This window comes from Grampus griseus (assembly GCF_964374135.1).
Source record: "Grampus griseus genome assembly, chromosome: 16".
Classification (NCBI taxonomy): domain Eukaryota; kingdom Metazoa; phylum Chordata; class Mammalia; order Artiodactyla; family Delphinidae; genus Grampus; species Grampus griseus.
The window spans coordinates 77,162,329-77,183,203 of NC_139010.1; the positions used below are offsets into that span (position 1 = coordinate 77,162,329).

The 20,875-nt window shown below is 48.4% G+C and overlaps 1 protein-coding gene across 1 annotated transcript in view; it reads left to right on the forward strand.

Annotated features, from left to right (window-relative positions):
• The window catches only part of BTBD16 (BTB domain containing 16), a gene marked incomplete at both ends in the record, with an annotated part of 43,275 nt that extends 23,202 nt beyond the window's left edge, over positions 1-20,073 (forward strand). Inside the window, 7 exons of the mRNA XM_082672975.1 lie at positions 3,478-3,597; positions 13,337-13,428; positions 14,298-14,380; positions 16,030-16,107; positions 17,236-17,334; positions 18,719-18,907; positions 20,005-20,073. Coding sequence (XP_082529101.1) covers positions 3,478-3,597; positions 13,337-13,428; positions 14,298-14,380; positions 16,030-16,107; positions 17,236-17,334; positions 18,719-18,907; positions 20,005-20,073 — 730 coding nt within the window. The remainder of the gene's footprint in view (positions 1-3,477; positions 3,598-13,336; positions 13,429-14,297; positions 14,381-16,029; positions 16,108-17,235; positions 17,335-18,718; positions 18,908-20,004) is intronic.
• Positions 20,074-20,875: the final 802 nt, after the last annotated feature.

The window sequence follows — 20,875 nt, forward strand, 5'->3', positions numbered from 1 at the left end:
AGGCTGCCCTGCAACCAGGGGGGCACGTGTCCCACCACCCCCAGACTTCCTGTCTGTGATGCAAAGAGTCTTGAGGGCTCAGGAATTCCCTGAGAAAAGCCACCGTGTCCTCCACGGCATTTGGAACACCACTGGGCAGCCCTCTCAAACAGTATTTCCTGCAGCTAATGCTTCTCTGGCTAATAACAACAATACCTACCAATTATGAAGCACTTGGGGTATACAGAACACGCAGAGTGGGTTTTCAGGTCTACTTCTTACGGCAACCCAGGGAGGTATTCCTCGTGTTTGTCCCTGCGGAATGGAGATTATAGGACGTGAAAGGATTGCTCCTGCCATGCAGCAAGAGGGTTGGGAATTGAACCCAGGTCTGAGTGGCCTCAATGCCCGTGGTCATTACCAGCCCACTGGTGTGCTCTGCTCCAGGCTTTCTTATTCCTTATTGATGGTCAAGATCAATAAGGACATGGAAGGTCATATTTTTGATTATAAAAAAAGTTACAGAGGTAGGAGGATAATGCAAAACACAATTGGACCCACCTCCCCAAATGAACAGATGGTAGCATTTTGTCGCAAGTTAAGAAATAAAACATGACCAGGAAAGCAGAAGTCCGCTGTGTGCTCCGCCCAACTCCCCGCCCAGCCCTATTCCCCTTCCTTCCTCTTGGCCTCCCTCCCTCCCTAAAGTGGAGGATTTGTGTGAATCCAGTCCATGAGATTATATTCTTGTTACATATATGTACATGCGAAAATAATGCACAGTATGGTTTTGCAAAGGTTTAAATTTCAAATCAACTTCTTCATAGTGATTGCACTGATTGTGACCTCCTGCAACGTACTCTGTTCACTAACATCACGCGACGTGTTCTCGCCGTATTGATATGTATGTACCTAATTAGCATTTTAAATTTTAATTGTTGTACAGGGCTCTGATGAATGAATAGACAGCAGTATTTTCATTCCCTTCCTAATGGCCTTTTGTTTTATTTTGCTTCATTTTTGTGATGACAGTCAGAGCTGCAGTGGACATCCTTGTTCATATTTTCTTGTTCACTTGGGCACGGCTTTCTCTATGGTCTGTGTTCAGAAGGAGATCTTTATTGTTTATACACAGTTTTCTCAATAAAAATAGAGGACAATGTCTTGTTAAAGGCATTTTTACACCAGTGACATCCCAATGGCTACTTGTGAGCCCCAATAAGAACATGTAGAACAGCCCAGATGTTCGCCTGTGTCGGGGGGAAGTTTAGGATCTCTGTGAGTTCCGTCTTGATTCAGATCATCAGAGCTCTTAGGTAAATGGAAATATGTTTGAATGTCCTCAGCGTGATTATTTCCTGTAGGAACTAATACTTTAGGGTACTAATACTTGGCCTAAAGACAGAGGGCTTTATTTCAATAATTACCCTTCATCATAAAAGTAAAACCAGGGTCCTGATTCAGGAGCTCCCAATTACTCCCCTTGTGTTGGTAAGCTCCTCTTTGGTAAGATCTCAAAGAACTTTCTGGGCTTGAGGACCTCAAGCGTGGGTTCTGCACCAGAAGATACGTAGCTCCCCAGCCCAGCAGTGGTCGAAGAGTTCCTTGTGGGGACATCATACCAAGTGATTCTGTGATGTCTCCCCTCTTGGCTCACCGTTATTGCCCAGACAGTGACAAATTTGGTCACTGTCTGGCCAGAGTCAAAGCCCACGCATTATAGGTGCCTAAAAAAAATAAGAGGAAAGAGACCGTTCTACTGTGTCCAGAAATAGCGAGAGGGGCAGGAGAGTGACATTCCCATTGCTCTTTAGAGTCACGGTTTAGCTTGGTTTCCACCCACCATGACCACTAAAGTGGTGGTTGAAGAGGCTAGGGTATACTTTGAAGCCAGGGTGCATCTCCATGGTCAGAGACAGAAAATATCAGTGGGTTTAAGAAACATTGAAGTGATTCAGAGAAGCAAGTCGGCGGCAGCTCTTAGAGGACCCATTTGGGAAACATCCTTTACAGAGCTGATTCCATGGAGAGCAGCACCCAGTTCTCCTTCTCCCTTCTTCCTGATGAGATGCCTCGTGCGGCTGCAGGCACAGTGTGGGCTCTGGAGCCAGGACCCAAACCTCTCGGTGGGCCACTCGGAGCCCTGCCACCCAAGAGTCAGAGCTGCTGCCCCCTGAGCCCATTACTGTGCCCAGGCACTGCTCTATGTGTGGTCAGCTCAATAATGGTCCCCCAAAGATGTCGACATCCCAAGCCCTGGAACCTGCGAATATGTTAGGTTGTGCGGCAAAGGGGAATTGAGTTTTCAGATGGAAATAAGGTTGCTAATTGAATGAGCTTGGCATGGGGAAGTTATCTTGGATAATCCGGGTGGGCCCAGTGTAATCACAGGATTCTTCAATGTGGGAGAGGCAGGAGAAAGAGTCAGAACCAGAGAGAGATTTGAAGATGCTGTGCCGCTGACTCAAAGACGAAGGAAGGGGCCGCAAGCCAAGGGGTGCCAGTGGCTTCTAGAAGCTGGAATAGGCAAAGCAATGATTCTCCCCTGGACCGTCAGGAAGGAGCAGGGCCCTGCCCACACCTTGATGTTAGCCCAGTGAGATCCATTTTGTACTTAGGACTTCTGGAGCAATAAGATAATAAATTCGTGTTGTTTTAAGCCACTCGCTCTGTGGCAATTTGTTGCATCAGCAATAGGAAACTCATATGACGTGTCGCCTCACATGGCCGTCACAAGTATCCTCTGAGCAACTGCTATAATCACTGCGTTACAGATGAGGGAATTGCAGCTGCAGGGCCAGTTAGCCTGCAGGAGGTTCCACAGCCAGTCTGGGGCAGAACTGACCCCTGCCCAGGTCTGACCTCAGAATTGTGTGACTTTGGATAAGTTATTCACATTTCAGCCCTCAGTCAGGGCCGGGACTGGAATATGACCAGTGAGGCACTCAGCTCAGGTGCAAAATTTAAGGGGCACGTAAAAACCTCAGTCATTGAGATAAAATGTATTTTAATGCAATATTTTACAGTGAGAATTCATGCCAACAAAACCCCATGATGAAGAAAACATTAAATTTTTAAATAAACGTAGGGTCAGTCCAATTTCCACATCTATAAAAGTAAGGAATATATCCCAACTCTGCAGGGTTGCTGTGTGGAATTAAATTTAAAAAGTGGAATCAAATTTAAAAAGTACGGAAGCGCCTTGGGAACACTGTCTCCTGGTAGGAGCTCATTCAGTGATAGCCATTGTTTAACAGCAGCACAGCCAGTGGGTGAAAACACAGGCTCTGGTGGTGACAGGTGACTTGAGGTTCACAGTCCAGCCATGCAGGTTACCAGCTGAGTGACCCTGAGCAAGTAACTCGATATGTGAGTCCACCTACAGACTCAGGGTGGTATTGCCTCCTTCCTAAACTCACTTATAATTTTTCCGTTTTTTACACACAGTGTGGTTTTGGCTGCGCCTAAAATTACTTCTCAGTCTTTTCTTTTGGCCAGGTTGTTTACCTTCAGCGAGTTCCGCCTTCTGAAAACACTTCTTTTGTGGGTCTACTTGCAACTAAACAGCAAAACTCAGACGATGCCGACGTACGAAACTGTGCTCTCATTTTTCAGCAGGTAACGTGACTTACTGTCGATTGATGAATAGTACATACACTGTTTGTTTGCTCATAATATCATGGGGGAAAGCATCAGTGATATTTTTCATAGCATCATTCAGAGTGCATAGCATGCAGTTTTCTTATGGGATCTAAGATTATGGGATAACTTTGAACCACCAGATTACTTGAAAAAGTGAATAATAGGTGTTATAATATGAGATAGTCCTGTGCCTTTGAGCACGTGTTCTGTGTCCAGTAAAAGACATGATGCAAAAGGTGCGCTTTTTATTCAGGAAAGTTACCATACCGTACTGGCCTTAAAAATTTCATACTTAAAATGTACCTAAATCAGACCAGATCGTTCTCATTTATATTTCACTAGTTAGCCTACAACATTCTGAATTTTCTGGACAAATGAAAAAGCATTTGAATGTACAAAGATTTCATAGCATTAATCTAGTCTCTTAGAATGTCTAAATTTATAAATTCTAAAAGTTATATATCTCAACATTCAAGTGAAAAATAACAATTATCGTATAAGAATGGGCACCATTTCATTATGCTTACTAAATGCAATAATTCTGATAAACACTTTCTATTTGTAATCTCATTTAATCTCCCTAGTACTCAGGGGCTGGTTTTATTAGTCCCATGTTACAGATGAGGAAATTGAAGTAGAGATGAATACCTTGTCAGAGATCATACAAGTGATAAGGGACGGAGCCTGACTTGAACCCAGACCTGCCAAATCCCAAGACATTTTGCTGCCCATTCCTAGGATGGCAGGGAGGATTTCTCTCTTGTGCCCGCTGCAGCTGGTTCAGTCGTGAATCCCTGGGCATGGTGTCTAGAAAGATCCTGAGGCTGCCTCTACGTTCAGTGTTGTTGTCAGCCAATTACTTCTAAAATTGCCTGGCAGTGCATCTTCTTCCCCTCCCTGTGTCCTCCTCTGCCTGTGTTTTCTGTCTGTTCAACCCCACTGGCAACGTCAGCTGTGGCAGCATGGGACAGGGGGACAGGGTGGGGGTGAGGGTGAAGGCAGTAATCCATCTGGTGTCTCTTTAGCTTCTGTTAAAACTTTGTAAATACACTCGCATCATCCAGGCTGGTTGCAGAGTGTGATGGGCCCGTAGCCAAAGACAGCGCCAGGAGGATCCGCCCTAGACGGGCAGGCTTACCTTCACGATCAGGTTTACGTTCTGTTCCCCATATCGGCAGGGACGGGGGCTTCCAAGCAAGATAAGGTGCATTCAGGGGAGTCAAGAGATTCCTTTTCTTTTGCACACGTGACTTTAGCAGATAAACACATCTTCCGTGTGTTCGTCAGCACATCAACCTGTTTAAGCCAAGTTTTGCTTGCATTGTTCTGACGCAGTTAATCCTTTTCTGGAAAGTAAAGAGCCCCTTTTTCCTGTCTCGTTATTTGGGGAAAGCAATGTTCATTGCCAGAATGACATGTCCTTGCTTAGTTTCTATATAATTTGCTTTGAACCCAAGTGTCTTAGATACACCCTCTCCCACTCTTTTAATAGCCCAAAAGACACTTTTTCTGATGAGTCATACACACCAGGAAAAGTCGCTGTTTGGCACCAGGTTAGCTCTCCTACTGGAAATGTCTAGAACTGGGAGATAGGAAATGAGCTAGAATGTGGGTGATTCATTGGAACTGTGTTTTTACTGTGAGAGAAACAAGTGGGAGTGAGAGAGCGAAGGCATGTGGCCTGCCTGAGCTGGGGTCTCCAAGGCTCCCCCCGTCCTCGGGTGTTCCTTACCAGCATAGCTTCTGCATTACTCCTGAATCGACATCGATTCCATTTTGACCCCAGACCTCAGCCCTCCACACGCATTTCCCCAAGGCCCCCTGAGCCTGCAAGGTTTCCCTTGTTGGAAACCATTCGTGTGTCTCCAAATGGTCTTGCTGCCCAAGCTGGGATGCTGTCCTCTACCTGGAGCCGTGTTCTCAGACTCCTGCCCTACATCCCTTCTTCCCTCACTCCCTCTCGCTCCCTCCAGCAGGCTTGGTGTCCCCTTGGGAGAAAAGACGAGACAGTCTGGAACTCAGATGCTCTTCCGCTCCGTGGTCACCCAGGCTTACCTCCGACTTAGAGGACCGTGGTCCATTTTTAGGACCGCGGGTGGTTCGCCTCCCGTCCCAGCTCACTCTTCTGCCCATAAGGTGCTCCATGGTCAATGGCCTCCACCTCCCAAGTGCTTGTCCCCTGAGTCCCCGAGGGACTCCTTAGCCGAGGGGTCAGCACTTGCTGCCCCGGCTCCCCTGACCCCAGCCTGCTCTGCTTCCTCTTCTGAGTCCATCCCGGCGGGGCCTCCCTAGGAGGCTTGCCAGCCAGGCCCTTACGAACACCTTGGTGGGTGCATACGTCCTGTCTCCCTGGGTAGGTTGTGAGCAGCTTGTAGGAAGGGTTTACAATCCTTTATTGCATCCTCAGCTCACCTGGCACCGCGCATATAACAGCTTATGGAATGATGAAATTCCATCAAACATTTCTACAGAGCTGGGTTGCCCCAGCTGAGAAATGGGTCTGACCATGCTAACGCCAAATTCAGAGAACACCATGTCTGCGGCAGCTCAAAATAGGAGGGCTGGCAGACAAGTTTCCATTTTTACTGATGGGTAGGGCCTGTTCGGTGGACGAGACTAGGAAGAGTTCTAAGGCTTTCTCGAGGCTCAGTGAGAAATAATGTCTCGATAGTTTGGTGATGCCTACCCTAGACATGGGAGGGGGCAGCAGTGGTGCCCAGGCTCTGTGCTGGCCTGAGGATCCCTGGGGCTGAGCCTGAGGGCTTGGGCTGCAGGAAGGCACCTCTGCTCCAGTGGTGGAAGGGGTGGAAGTGGTGGAAGTGTGGGAAGTCACGGTCAGCCTGGGCCGGAACTGAGTCACCAGAGGAGCTGAGCTCCACAGTTCAGTGAAGACAGAGGGAACAGCTAGTCAAGGAAGTTTCCACAGCCACTGACAGGGACATTCCAGGAGCATTAGAAGGTGGGGCAGATGAGCAGACCCTGGGAGACAGTACACAGGCTTGTGTATGAGAGCCAAGGAATTTGGCTGTTTGGCCCAATTTTTAAAGTTTCATCTGTTGATGAAATAATTGAAATGACAGAGTGGTTTATAAGGTATTTCCCAGGTGGGGGAGCAGAGGTCAGAGTGGACCGTCACAATATGGGGACCTCCAAAATGGGATTGTGCTTTCATAATGTGGCAGCAGCGGGACAAGCTGCCCGAATGTTAGACCGACCAGGAATGAGGCAGAGCTGCAACTCTGGGTGTGGCCTTGGCTGGCCCAGTATCCAGAAAGGAGGGTTTAGAGCAGCAATTGAGTGAAATAGATCAAATACTCCTTTTCTCAGCTGTCTTAGCAACGTCTTGAGCTAGGAGGGAAGGTATTTGAATAGTTAACTCCTTCAGCACCGCTGTACCTGCAAATAAAGACATAGGTCCAAGCCTTTTCTACTCATCTGTATTCTTTTATTCATTGATTTTTTTTCATTCATTCAACAAATAGTTATTGAACATGTGCTCTATGCCAGGGGCACCGATGGACAGTGAAAGGGGCAGTTTCTCTGCCTAGCTCCATGTTTAAGAACATCTTCAAAGCTTATTTTCATTGTTGTCTAAATACATCAATATAGAAAGGGAACATGCGTGTGTGTATACACACACACACACACACACACACACACACACACACACACAGCTGTTTTCCTGGCAGTGGTTAATTTAGAAATACAAATAGGCTGTCCAGAATTTAATTTAACATTTCCTTGTAAGAAAAACAAAAACTGTAAGCAAAACCATTGCCTTCATTCGTCCACAGAGGAAGTCATCATTTTGTTTCACTTAGCAGTCTGAGAAGTCCGTGGGGGCTGTAAAAATTCATCAATTGGAGAAGAGCCAGAGACAAGCAAATTTTCTACTTCTTTGTAAAGTTTTTTTTTTATGTGGACCATTTTAAAAGTCTTTATTGAATTTGATACAATATTGCTTCTGTTTTTTATGTTTTGTTTTTTTGGCCCCGAGGCATGTGGGATCTTAGCTCCCCGACCAGGGATCAAACCTGCACCCCCTGCATTGGAAGTTGGAGTCTTACCCACTGGACCGCCAGGGAAGTTCCGGCACTTTTTTTTTTTAAGTACATTTTTCATCAAAATATAAAATACCTACAGCAAAGTGCACAAACCTTAAATGAACAGCTCAATGAATTTCCACAAAGTGCACACACCTGTATAACCAGCACCCAGACCAAGAAACAGAACCTAACCGGCCCCCTAATGTGCCTTATTTCGGTCACTACCTCTCGCACACCAAGGTGAACGGGTATCCTGGCTTCTTTTACTATGGAGATGTCTTGGCTGCTTCTGAATTTTAAATAGAATCTTATAGCGTAGACTTTTAAAGGTCTGGATTTTTTTCACTCAACAGTGTGTCTGTAAAATCCATGCAGGGATGGTAAGGGGCTTACAAGGGCGCCTTTTGCAAATTGGTGGTGGAGCTGGGTGGACCTGGGGCTCCTAGATCATCAGACACATCCTTTTACTTTGAGGTCTTCGAGTTAAGGGCAAGTCATGAACGGACCTGTAATTCTAGTCCTTAGTTGATTTGTTAATCCCTAAATGGGTCCCTTTCAGACACTGCAAGGGTGGATTCCAGCAACCTCACCAGAAGGAGGTCATTGAAAGCAGTCAGTGAATCCAATTTCCACACCATCCCAACTATTAGATTTCCCTGACCTCTGCAGCAGAGTCTCCTCCCTCCTATGCCCTGTCCAAATCTGACCCAGCTTTTATGGAGCTGGCCAAAGACTCCTCCAGGAAGCCTTCCTGGATCTCACCTGTGCACTGGACAGATTCCTTCTCTGAGCTTCTTGGAGAGAGAACGAGAGCATGTGCCGGCTGTGTGGGTGAGTACCGCCCCGACAAACCCAGCACCACCTTCCCATATATAAAAGGAGGGGAGCCTCCGAGGAGAGCGGCCCAGCCATGCCCTGCACTCCGAGCATCGCAGCCCACAGGTGTCTGAAGGAAATGAACTGTGATGCTGTGTGCCAGGGCGGGCACACAGCCATGTGTCTCTTGTGATTAATGGATGGCATTTGCAGATATAACCACGGAGTCATCATGAACCTGGGCACCCCTGGTGTGACAACTCTGATCTCTTTACCAGAACATTCATTTTGAAGTAGTCCATGAGTCATGGACATGAGGGTGGTTCAGTTGTTCTCTGTCAGAATCTCTCCACCAAGCCCTGTGCAGGGAGGTTGATATATTTCTTTTGTGTTCGTTGCCATTTTCATTTCTTCTGTGTCTCTGACCAGCGGTGCTCCTGTCCGCCTTAGCTTGGCTCCCTGGAAGCTGAATCTCCCTCTCTGCAAGGTCCCAATTCCTTCCTACTTCTGCACTTCCCTCCTGTGTGGCTTCTTGGCCTTTCACCCAAACTGGGTGGCCCCAAGACGTCTTCTTCAGTGGTAAGAGTGGAGACTTTGGAGGAACACAAGGAATATAAGTGTCTGGATGCAGGAGGCTCTTGCAGAGGGCAGGTAGCATCATCGTTACACAGAGTTTCTAGACGCAGTTCTGCCTTTGGGCAAAGGTCAGGACCATCTTCATCTTCATAGTCAAGATGACATTGACTGGGTCTCGACAAATGACCCAGAGGACTTGGCCTGACAAATAATCGTGGTAACAACAGACAGGACCCTGTGAGCATAGGAAAATTGGCATAGAATAGCCTGGTCTGTGCATGTATGTGTGTGTGTGGTGTGTGTGTATGTGTGCGTGCCCACACATGCACTGGGCTGGAACTGCATTCCTAGAAGGTGAAGTATGGTTGAGCAGAGGGATGGGATGGTAGGATTGAGCCTGGTGAGTTGGCAGGGACCAGCTCATTCATCCAATTAATTCACTTAACATTATTGCAAGCTGACTTGCCTGAGAACCAGGCACTGCAAAGGGTGCTGTGAATACAAGAGTAGACAGAACAGACCAAAATCTCCATCTTCACAGAGTTTACAATCTAGGAAGCAGAGACAAACAGCACATTCAGTAAATGAGGTGTGTGTTAGCAGGTAGCGGCCCTGAGTCTGAGTCCCACTACTGCCATTTACTGGCTGCAGAGGTTAACAATACCCCCTCGTTGGGTCTGATGTAGGTTCGTTCTGACTCAAAGAAAAGGCCCAGCACAGCACTTGGCAGGACGTCCTGAATGGCAGTGACATTCGCTAGGTGATGGTGGTGGCAGCGACATTCAGAATTATTGTTTCCTTACCACACTTTGGTGTCAGGAGCCAAGAGGACCGTTTCCTGCTTCTTGGGTTTCAGAAGGCGTCCAGGTCTTCCACACCGAGTTACCTTTTGAAAAAAGCCTTGTTCCCTTCCCCCAAGTGTGTAATTTTTTTCAAACTTCACTTTAAAATATAAACTATTCTTTCAGATATTTTCCATAGAAACTAAGTAATTTTTAACTCTAATTTTTTTATTGTGGTAAAATATACACAACATAAAAATGACCATTTTAACCATTTTTGTGTACAGCTCAGGGGCATTAAGTACATTCACGCTGTTGTGCAACAGTCGCCATCATCCATGTCCAGAACTTGTTCATCTTCCTAAACTGAAACTCCACGCAAACTAAACAATGAGTCCCCTTTCCCCTCTGCCCATCCCCGCCGCCCCTGGCAACCACCATTCTACCTCCACCTCCGTGAATTTGATTCTTCTAGGAACTTACGTAAGTGGAATCATACAGTATTTGTCCTTTTGTGTCTGGCTTAATTCACTTAGCACAATGTCTTCAGGGTTCATCTGTGCTGTAGCACATGTCAGAATTCTAGAGTATGCATTTAAAAGGCAAAAATTTTAAGTGCTGGGCTAATGGGTCTCTGAGTCTGAAAGGGTAAATGACTCTGACCGATGACAGGCTGGAGGAGGCAAGAAGGTCGTGGCTGATGGCAGCTCTAAAATGACAACCTGTGCCAGTCTGACAGAGACTTGTTCCTGGCACTGCCTTTCAGGAGGTCAGAAGGGAGGATTTGTCCCCAGGGTCTTGCAAGCAGAACCCAGAGCCGACCTGGGTGTATCTTTCAGTATCAAGGACCTATGAACTGTCCTCCCTAAGGGGGTCATGCCCCAAGGGTTTCCCATGAACTTTAGGAGGCAGACACCATGACCGGAAGCTTGTCCCATAATAGTCAGTGCTAAACCCAAAGTCTTTGCAGAGACAGAGCTCAGCGCCCGGGGAAGCCATGCCAGCCTTTGTTTCCACCAAACAGGCATGCAAAGAGGTCCCGACGCAGCAGCCAGCTTCCCTCACTTTATGTTACATCAGGTGAGCGTGCTCATCCTTGGCCCAGAGAATCCAGATGCCACGACCCAGCAGCGGAGTTGAGCCGGGTTAGATGGAAACACATGGGCTGTTCTCTGGAGGCCCGGGCAGCGTCCCAGCTCTGCAGCCATCCACCCGCCCGGCTTCAGGGGCAGGGTTACGCCCATTGGTTCAAGGCGCTGGACCACACTGCTCAGATGCTTTGGGATTTTACAAAATCAGCGGCTGAGGCCACCGTTTACTTCCTTTGAGGTGGCCCATGGCTCCGGCGAGTTAGAGGGTGGCAGTGATAACGCCAGCAAGAACACGGCCATGCACTTGACCGGCTCAAGTTCAGGTCACTTTCCTTGGGGTGAGGGGACAACGGTGGCAATCATGAAGCCCGGAGTACCACTAGGACCAGCAGCTGTGCCCGGCATATCAGAAGCCCTGTCACCTTTACTTCTCCCGACCACCCAGGGAAGCACGTGTGGCTGTTGTGCCCCCGAACAGAAAAGGAAGCTTGGGGAGGCTGGGTCACACGGCTGACGGCCGGCTGGCCCAGGACTGGAACCTGATCTGTCTGACTCCAGGGCCCAAGCTCAGGGACCCCAAGCATGGTTGGGCGATGCATGAGCTGACTTGTGACCTGTCCAAATCAGCCATCATCAGTGCCACTTCCTGTGGTCCAAAGGGGTCATAAAGTCCAATCACCTGTCTCAGCAAAGCTCATTCAGAATCTTCTCGGGGAGAATGTCTGTCTGGAGAGGTCCTGGCTGACGGTCATCTGGCTGAGTGCCTCTCATAGGGAGACTCGAGGGCCTTGGGTCCCTCCTACTCTCCCAGCATCCTTCCCACAAAGCTGTGGAGTTGGCGCCTGGGGGCTTCTGAGCTGGAGGGGGAATCTGTCCTCTAGATGGTCCTTTCCCTCCTGGGCTGAAATTGTATTAACCTGCAGCTCCGGCAAGTTCTCTCTCCTCAGGGGCCACTCCGGGCTGTGGGAGCCCTTGCCGAGGGTCCGGGCTCGTTCCCCAGAGCATGCAGCTGGGCTGGGGGTTCTGCGTCAGCTCAGCCCCTTCTTTCTTCCTTGACGCCTGCGCCCGCCATGATGCCACCTAGCCGATTCTTCCGCTAAATGGTGAGAGAGAGGCAGGGAAGGAGGAGGCATTCACGTCTGGGAAAGAAGTCAAGCGAGCGTTATTTGTCCAGCTGAGAGATCCGTGTTTCTCAGGGCACTGGCACGGCCCACACTAGCCCAGCTCCACCTGCCCTGGGTAATGGAGGGCTGGATCCAGGATCAATAGCCCAGCCCTCCTTTATTTACGCCTGGTCCGTCCACCCCCAGAGACAGCTCCCCAGTGGATTCTAACAAATAATCATTGAATTTGAATTCGCTCATTTGTCTTCACGCCCCTCTCCCCTCTCACAACGCCTCAGAATCCTTAAACTTCTTTCCTGGGACCACTGCCACGAGGAAGAGTTGGAGAGTCTCAGGAATTCCCAGATCTTGTGAAAACAAATGGCCCCCAGGCAGGTTGGTGGGCACCCCCCGCAGAGGCAGGACACGGGGCCAATGGAGTGTTCAGTCTGGCTGGGACAGGGTGTGATTTGGACATCACTCTTGATTCATGGAAAAATATTCTAAAAGTGCCTTTGGCCGGTCTCATACAGGATCTGACTTGAGGGAATGACTTTGTGTTTCCAAAGTCATTGGAAAAATTATCCCCTGTCGTCCCCATTTGTCAAAAGTGACCATTTTATGCAGCAAGTTGTTTCAAAACAAGACTGGATGTGTGCCTGTGTGTACATGTCTTCTCAAGGGGAATGTGATTTCAACCCAGCCCTGACCTCAGCCACGTGTGGAAATTAACCAGAGTTTAGTATTAACACTGTCCAGAACTGATCCTGGAACCAGCTGCTAAAACGAGTTACCCACTCATCCGACCTTTCTTTCTTCTTGATTCTACCAGAAGGTGCTTTGGAAGTGCCTACACTGGCCACTTACTCAAAGGGCAGCATGTGTAGAGGGGGAATCAGAAACCCTGGGTTCAAGTCCTGGCTGAGCCGTTGTTTTTCCATCTGTAAAATGGAGCCGATGATACTTGTCCTGTCTGCCCCTTGAGAAGTTTGTGAGACTCAAGTGAGAAAACATATCCTGAAATCCTCTGTACCGTTATGCGTTCCCATCATCATTTAATGAGCATTTGTCGGGCACCTACTATGCGGTAGATGCAAGGGGAAGATAACCCTTTGTCTCATTACAATCTCGGGGGGCAGCCCCCCTCTGCTTCCACACTCCCCACCCATCCAGAGAGAACCAGGCTCCATCTACCCCTGGCTGGTGAAACTGCTGGTCTCTGACATGACTTTCACGAGCCCCAGCCAGTTCCAGAAAGGACGGTTCTGAAGGCCTTTTATTCCTCTTTGCACCTTGCTAAGCTTCCCCAAGAAGTGTTGCTTTCTGGACCGGGATGTGGGACAGAACTGGATGCCGCTCTTCCTTTGCCTGCGTCTGCACGGCATCACCAAAGGTAAGCCCCAGCCCGTGGGAGCGCATCCAGGGGAGGCTGTTGGGGACCTGCCACACCCCTCAGCCACTCCTGAGGAAGCCCCACCAGACGTTTCCAAAGGAATCAGCTGAGATCTGGCTTTGTCATTTCCAAGGTGTGTGACTTTAGGAAAGTCAGTTGGCTGCCCGGTCTCAGTTTCCTTGTCTGTAAAATGGGGATAATCAGAGCTCCTGTCAAACATGACGATGAATGGAAGGGGCTTACCGATGATGAAAGTGCACTCAGCGCCCAGGGCTGCGTGTCGCCATCTAACCACACGCCCTGCCTCTTAGAGTGGCGTCGCCTCTGGGCCGCTCGCTTACTCGGCAGTCTGGGAGAAAACTGTGGGTCTGTGCTCCAGGCTTGAGTTTCCTCGTGCTCTGGGCCCAGAACAAGGCAGCTGTGACTTGGAAAGAGAGAGAACTCTTGGGGAGTGTGTTTGGGGCAGCCCAGGTGGCCACCAGTGAGAGCTTTGCCTCTGAAAGGATATTTGAGAACTTTTTCAAAGCCATTTCCAGTTATCCAGATAGAATGAGTAGCTCCAAAACCCACAAATGGTTGATGGAGCCCAGAGAGTTTGTCCAAATTGCTTCTAGACACTCCAAAGACACTGTTTATCAGATCTCAACCCTCCCTCCTTGGGCAGGATTGTGGCCGGGGGCTGTGGACCCTTTGGGGGAAAGGGCCATGGGACGTCTCACTTGGGTTCCACACATCTAACGATTCCTGGGGCCCGGGAATGCCCGCCAGTCCTCAGCTCCCAACTTCCTCCTTTGTCCCTCCGTAAATGAGGTTTTTGCAGTTCTTTTATGAATAAATCCGTAAGAATGTCCCCTTTGTGCTTCTTCCAGGCAAGGATCTGGAGGAGCTAAGGCACATTAACTTCTTCCCTGAATCCTGGCTCGTCCGGGTTATAGCCAACCATTACCTCGCGGTGAGTCGCCAGCTCAGCGCAGAAACAGTTATCGAAATTTATTGCCTTTGCTTTTTCCGGAGATGTGTTTTGCATTTGGAACCTCTGGGCCTCTGAGGTGGGGAAGTATCTGGATCCTTCCCCAGGGGAAGTGGGAAGAGCCAAGCCTGGAGGGGAGGAGAGAGGAGGCCCCGCCTTGGAGCCCAGGTGTTTAGAACATCTGTCCTGTTGACCCGGAGAGTTGGGGACAATTGGCCACACGGCCCTGCAAACAGAGTCCCCTCACAGATACAAATGTCAGGTGCTTATTATTGAAATTTTTCAAAATTCAGAGAAACTGAAAGAAAGAAGACACATACTTTCAGACCCATCACTCCCCAAACAACCATCGCAAACATCTTATTGCATTTTATTGCCTTCAGGTCTTTTTTAAAAAAATACACTCAATGAAATGTGTTTCTTATCACCATTTTCACTGGCTGCAAACTCTTCCACCAAGAGGATATGCTACAAACAGTGCTACTTGGCCTTTCCTTTATTGTAGAAAAGTCGTGGTGTTTCTAACTGCTATCTATTATAAGTAGGCTGCATGGTGAATGCATTTGCACGTAATGGTTTATTTTACTATACTTAGAATTATTCTTATAGGAGAATCTGAAGAGTAGAAAATACTGGCCCCAAAAGGAATGTGCACTTTTGTTCTTGATACATATTAGCAAAATTTGAACCAAATTACTCCTTCCCCAGTGATAAACGAGGTGCCTTTCTTTGAACAAGCTCAGCAACATAGAGCATTTTCCTTTCAGATCACTTGTGTCAATTGTGAAGTGAACAATGGCGTCTCATTTTTGGATATGCATTCCCTTTATTACTAGTAAATGTGAATATTTGTCCACGTGGCATTTCCCCCTTTGTGAATTGTCTGTGCAAACGGTTGTGCTTCTTATGTGTTTCCAATCACGCATTTTCAGAGATGAAGTGGGGCAGTGTTTGAATTCTGAAGATTTATGAGTCACTGGTTGAAATTAAATTCAGCTCAACAAATACCTATTGTAATGTGCAAACCACAGGGCTCGGTGCCCCGTACGCAGTAGATAACCGCTCCATGGAACTGTGCTTCTCTGGGACATAACTCAAAATTGTGTTCTAACAGAGCAGAGGGTGGGAGGGGCAACAGAGAGAGAGGGGACAGTCTCGGGGCTGGGGCTGGACACCTCAGGAAGTCCCCCACCTCCCTTTTCATGTCCCTCTGGCCTTGCCCACCTCCTTCCTTTTGCCCCCCGCCACCAATGTCATCCTCCTGAAATTTGCTCCCTCCAGGCCCCCGCCCTCACGTGGAGCCTGCCCTATGGGGCCGTACTTGCTCTTGACTTTACAGCCATGAATATTCTCTGCCTTGTAATCGGGCTCCTGATGTACACATTTTATTTCTCAAGTAAGAAAAAAATGCTGGGGCATTTTTCTTGTTCTCATCTTTGCATCTTCTGAGAGCATCGAGCATGGTACCTGGCTAGTAGGTTTTCAGTAAATACTGTGGACTGGATTCATGGGTGAGCATAGGCTCCAGAGACAGAACTCTTTCGAGCACGATGGGGGTTGTAGGGATCAATGTAGTGAAGGTGATGTTGGGGGGTCGGGCTGCTGGTAAGTGGTGTGTGTTTTCCTTTCAGCTGGAGAATGGGGGCGACATGGCCCACGCGAAAGATCTTACCACCCAGGGGGTGAGATTCGGGCTGCTCTTCAACCAGGTACTGACCACTGGGGCCGAGCCAGGGGAAGAAACATCCCTTCCCGTGCTTGGTGAGAGACCTTTGTACAATGGCTGTGCTCACTTCCGCCGTCTGGTAGGAAGGCCGGGGCAGAAGAGGGAATCATAGGGGTCTCTCCTGCACACTTGCCACCCCCTTAGAAGGAAAATGCACAGACGGGGCCCTGGGACAGGCCATTCAGTCACTTGATGCGCACATCTACGATTCCCATGAGGGTACCCAAATGTCTCAGCTTTCCAGGGTTGGAGGTGCTTCCTGGGGATGCAGGACCTTTCTGTTCTAAAACCAGGAAAGGCCTGGGCAAACTGGGATGAGTTGGTCATCCTCTTCCCCACAAACATGGTGAGCTGCCAACTGCCCAAGAAGAGATTCCACTCTGAGCCCATGGTTAAGGTTGCAGGGGCGACTGTTCTGAGCAGCTCTTTAGATGGAGCCCAGAATCAAAGCGGCAATGAGTTAGGGAGCTCGGCTGCAAAACCTCTGGGCGCTCAGTCACCAGGGGAGCCTGAGCGGCTGGTGGCTGCCCTCTGTCTTGGGCTCCCTCGATAGGTACAATTCTCCAAGCAATGGCTGCGATCCTCCAACATCACTAAAGCCACCCCAGTAGTGATCTCAAAAGAATTCATGTTTTACGGGTTTGGGGCCCTGAGTCTATCATCAGAGACTCCCCTCTGGGTCAGGCCTGGATGGGCTGTGCTTGCAGGGACCTGCCCAAGTGGACAGATTGCAGACCACAGTGGCCGGGACACCCTGCAATACCGTGGGCATGGCGGGTCTCTTAGGCCCATCAGATTGGAGCAAAATGCTTTGTTTCAAAGGTCTGCAGACCACAGGTCATCTAAGAATATGCCTAACTCATTCTTCTCCCCACTAAGGGGGGCATGCAGAGCAAATAGTATTGCCACTGAGTGCCAACCTATCAGGATTTGTAAAGTCGCTACAGTTTGTCTCTTCTTTTGTTTCCCAGGCTAACATTGCTGTTGTGTTTTAAGTCACAACTTAGTCACTTCAGTAGTTGTAGCTAGAATCGGTCTTGCTATGTTCTCTTGCCTGTGACTACTGAAGGTTTTTACCCCGTCACCTTGTTGCTTGTCTTTCCCCACTTAGGAGTATACTGCACATTCAAAAGTGATTGCCATGTATGGATTCTTCTTTGAGATAAAGGGAATCAAACATGATGCTACTTCATATAGTTTTCATATGCAGGTAAGAAGGACAGAGAGCACAGGAGAGCTATGTCTCTGAAACAGCCTTTGAGATTCAGAAGCAATTCATATGGAATTAATAATAATTGATTAAACATGAGTCACGAATTCATTTGTAAAACGTGTTGTAAGCCTGGTGCCAATCCTCCTCATGGTCGTGATGTCATTTGACTTTTGCAGCAACGTTGTGAGGCTGCTGCTCTTAACCCACTCAATAGACGAGGATCTCAAAGCGGAGTGTCTTCGTGTTTGTATGGCCTCTGCTGTAAGGCCAAGGTCAAATGATAGTCCTCTGGAGCCACGTGTGGGGCTCAGTTCATTTTCAGTTTGTACATGCTGGGGGATGCTTTACAGATGGCCGTTCTTCTGTGGAGGTAACGCACATGCCCGTAAAGGCAGAGGGAATGGTGTTCTCTAGGGGGGCAAAGCGGAGGCTGTGAACAGGATGCTGGAAGAGTCAGGAGGGTGGATGCCTTCACCTCCATGCTCCTGCTGGACTTTCAGGAGAGGCAGGAGAGCTGGGTTTCAGAGTAGAGTCTGAATTCAAACCACCTGGTGAGCCGTTTGATCTTGGTGATCCCAGGAGCCTCCCTGTGTCCACTTTCTGACCTTTAAGTTGGACAAGGTAATAAGACCTACCTTCCTAGGTTGCTGTGAGTATTAAATGTGTTAACTTGTGCAAAGGGCTTGGAACAGGGCCCTGATGATGATGGTGACAGCCATGATGGTGGACCCCTACCTTCCACTTGGGGTTTCATTATAAGTCTCCAAAACTTTAAGCTCCTTGAGAAACCATGTCTTTAATATCACCATATCTTTTTATTACCACCGCCAATCACAGAACAGGAACGTAGGGGTGGTATGTTTGTATTATGGGTGGATAAATGAATGAATGCATGAATGAGAAACCTGGGGTTTCGTCCAGCTTGGCCACTACCTCTTTATGTGTCCTTGAGCGAGTCACATCTCTTCTTTAGGCCAGTCCTTGGCCTTCAGTGACTCACGCATTTCCCTACATAATGGATTTTACTGGATGGAAGAGATGAATTATGTAACAACAGGAGTCGAAGTGCTCATATGAATGCTATGTTGGTTTTTTAAACTTTGGCAAAGCGATGTGAAGACCTTCCCGTTCAATATAGATTGACTTCATGGTGCTTTCCTGAGTTGGCCAAACCCCAGTCCGTTGGCCAGTGGTTTGCTCATGGTGAGGATTCAAATGCCAACTGATTCAGCAGCAGCTGCATGTAGGAAATGGGGCCATGAGGAAACCCTCCCGCCCTGTACACATCAGACAGGAGGGCCGATGTGGCAGGGACCACGTTTCGCTAACTCCGGGTCACCCTGGTTTCAGTTCCACCTAAGGTGGGTCACCCTCCTTGCAGAGAATAAGGCACACCAACTTGGAATTTGCCTCCTCCGTCTATGAACACAGCCCCATCAGCCTGAGAGCAGAGCGCTTGGTGACGTACGAGATCAGAGCCCAGACCCTGGTGGACGGCAAGTGGCAAGAGTTCACGACGAACCAGATCAAGCAAAAGTTTGGGTTGGTCAAGTCGTCCTGCAAAAGCCACGTGAGTGCTTTTCTTTTCTTTTCTCTTTGATTGCTCTTTTGCTCGTTCTCTCCTCCACACAGTTTTGGGGATCACTGACTTTATAGCTCCAGCGATCTACGGGGGGAAATTTGCTCAGTTTCTTAAGGATTTTCACAGCCCCAAATAATGCTAAAGAAAAACCTTGTAGGATGAAATCTGGGCATACTGAAAACGATAAGCCAAACCAGACTGCCTGATTTGGGTCACACCCGAATCATTTTATAAACATCGAAGGGGACTTTTAGGGAGAGGTGGAATGTCTGGTGGAGCGTATTTGCTGCCAACACCACCTTTCTTGCCGGGACATCACCTTCCACCAAAATCCATGGCCCAGCCCACCCGCCCCTGGCTCGTGCAAGGAGAACTGAGGTCATCTGCCTCAGTGGGCCACCGCAGCATCCCGGTAGATTCAGTACCTGGCTTGGCTCCTGACGGCTGCAATCCAGAAATTGCTAGAGAGCCTGTCTGCAGTGCTGGGAGGAGCTCTTTGGTCTGTGAATTTAAGCCCTCGCTGCCCTGCAGGAAATGGGACTTGACCTTAAACCAGTGAGTAATTCTCAGTCCTGTCTGCACATCAGAATCACCTGGCCCTTTGCAAACTCCCCAGGCCCGAGAGCCACCCAGATAAGACCAGATATTCCGTGGTGGGACCCAGGCATCAGTATTTTTTAAAGCTCCTCTAGTTATTCTCTATGGTGTTGGAAACCAGAATAGCAATTTCCTTGTGGAGGTGGGAGTGGGGGAGGCTGGGATACTGACCAGGAGGGGATGGGAAGGAGATTTCAGAGGTACCTGAAATGTTCTTTATCATGATCAGGGTGGTGGTCACACAGGAGTGCTTACTTGTGAAAATCCGTCAAGCTGTATCCTTAGGATTGGGGCACTTTATTGTATTTAAGTTATATTTAATTTTTTTAAGGTTTATTTTAAAAACCTTCCCTACATGATTCTTAATGTACATCCAGAGTTGAGAAGCAGCATCTTATACAATTGCCAGGCCTTCCTCTTTCCCCTTCTAGAGGATGATTGCGTTTATCCTGAAAGTCCCGTTTGCTTTGTTTTGTTTCATCTTTTAGGCCTTGAAAATCCAAACTGTGGGCATCCCAATCTATGCAAGTTTTTCATTCATCTTCTCATTATCTTAACGGTTTTCAGAAGAATCTATGGGATTTTTTTTTCTTCCACTGGTCCATGTAAAAGGAAATAAAACGACATGAAAGGGACTGCTCAAGTATTCAGCTGACTCTCCGAGTTAGTAATGGTCTCAGAACTTTGGCCCACTGTCTTGGTCTGTTGGGCTGCTATAACAAAACACCACAGACTGGGCGCTTATATACAACAGAAATTTGTTACTCACAGTTCTGGAGGCTGGAAGTCCAAGGTCAAGGTGCCAGCAGATTCCACGTGGTGTCTGATGAGAACCTGCTTTCTGGTTCATAGACGGCTTCTTCTCGCTGTGTCCTCACATGGTGGAGGGGGCAGGGAGCTCCCTGGGGCCTCTTTTAATAAGGGCACTAATCCAGTTTACGAAGGCCCTGCCTTTCCCTCATGACCTAATCACCTCCCAAAGGCCCCACCTCCTAATGACATTACCTTTGGGGGTTAGAATTCAACATATGAAGTCTGGGGAGACACATTCAGACCATAGCACTCCCATTTGTATCGTTGGAGGATGGAAAGTATCAGAGCCATGAGTCCATTGCCATCATTGACCCCGAAGCTCCCTGAGTCCAGCCCTAACTTGATGCACTCTTGGAAGCACTCCTATGGGGGCATCAACAGTAACAACATACTCCAACTGGAAGCGCCAAGGTTCCCCTTTTTGTGATACATCTCTGCTTGCCACACAGAACAACACACCTTGCCATTGTCCCTGGCAGTTTTGGCTCAGCCAGAACAAGAGGTAGGAAGGGAAGTAAACAGTTATAAGGTATGGCATGACTTATT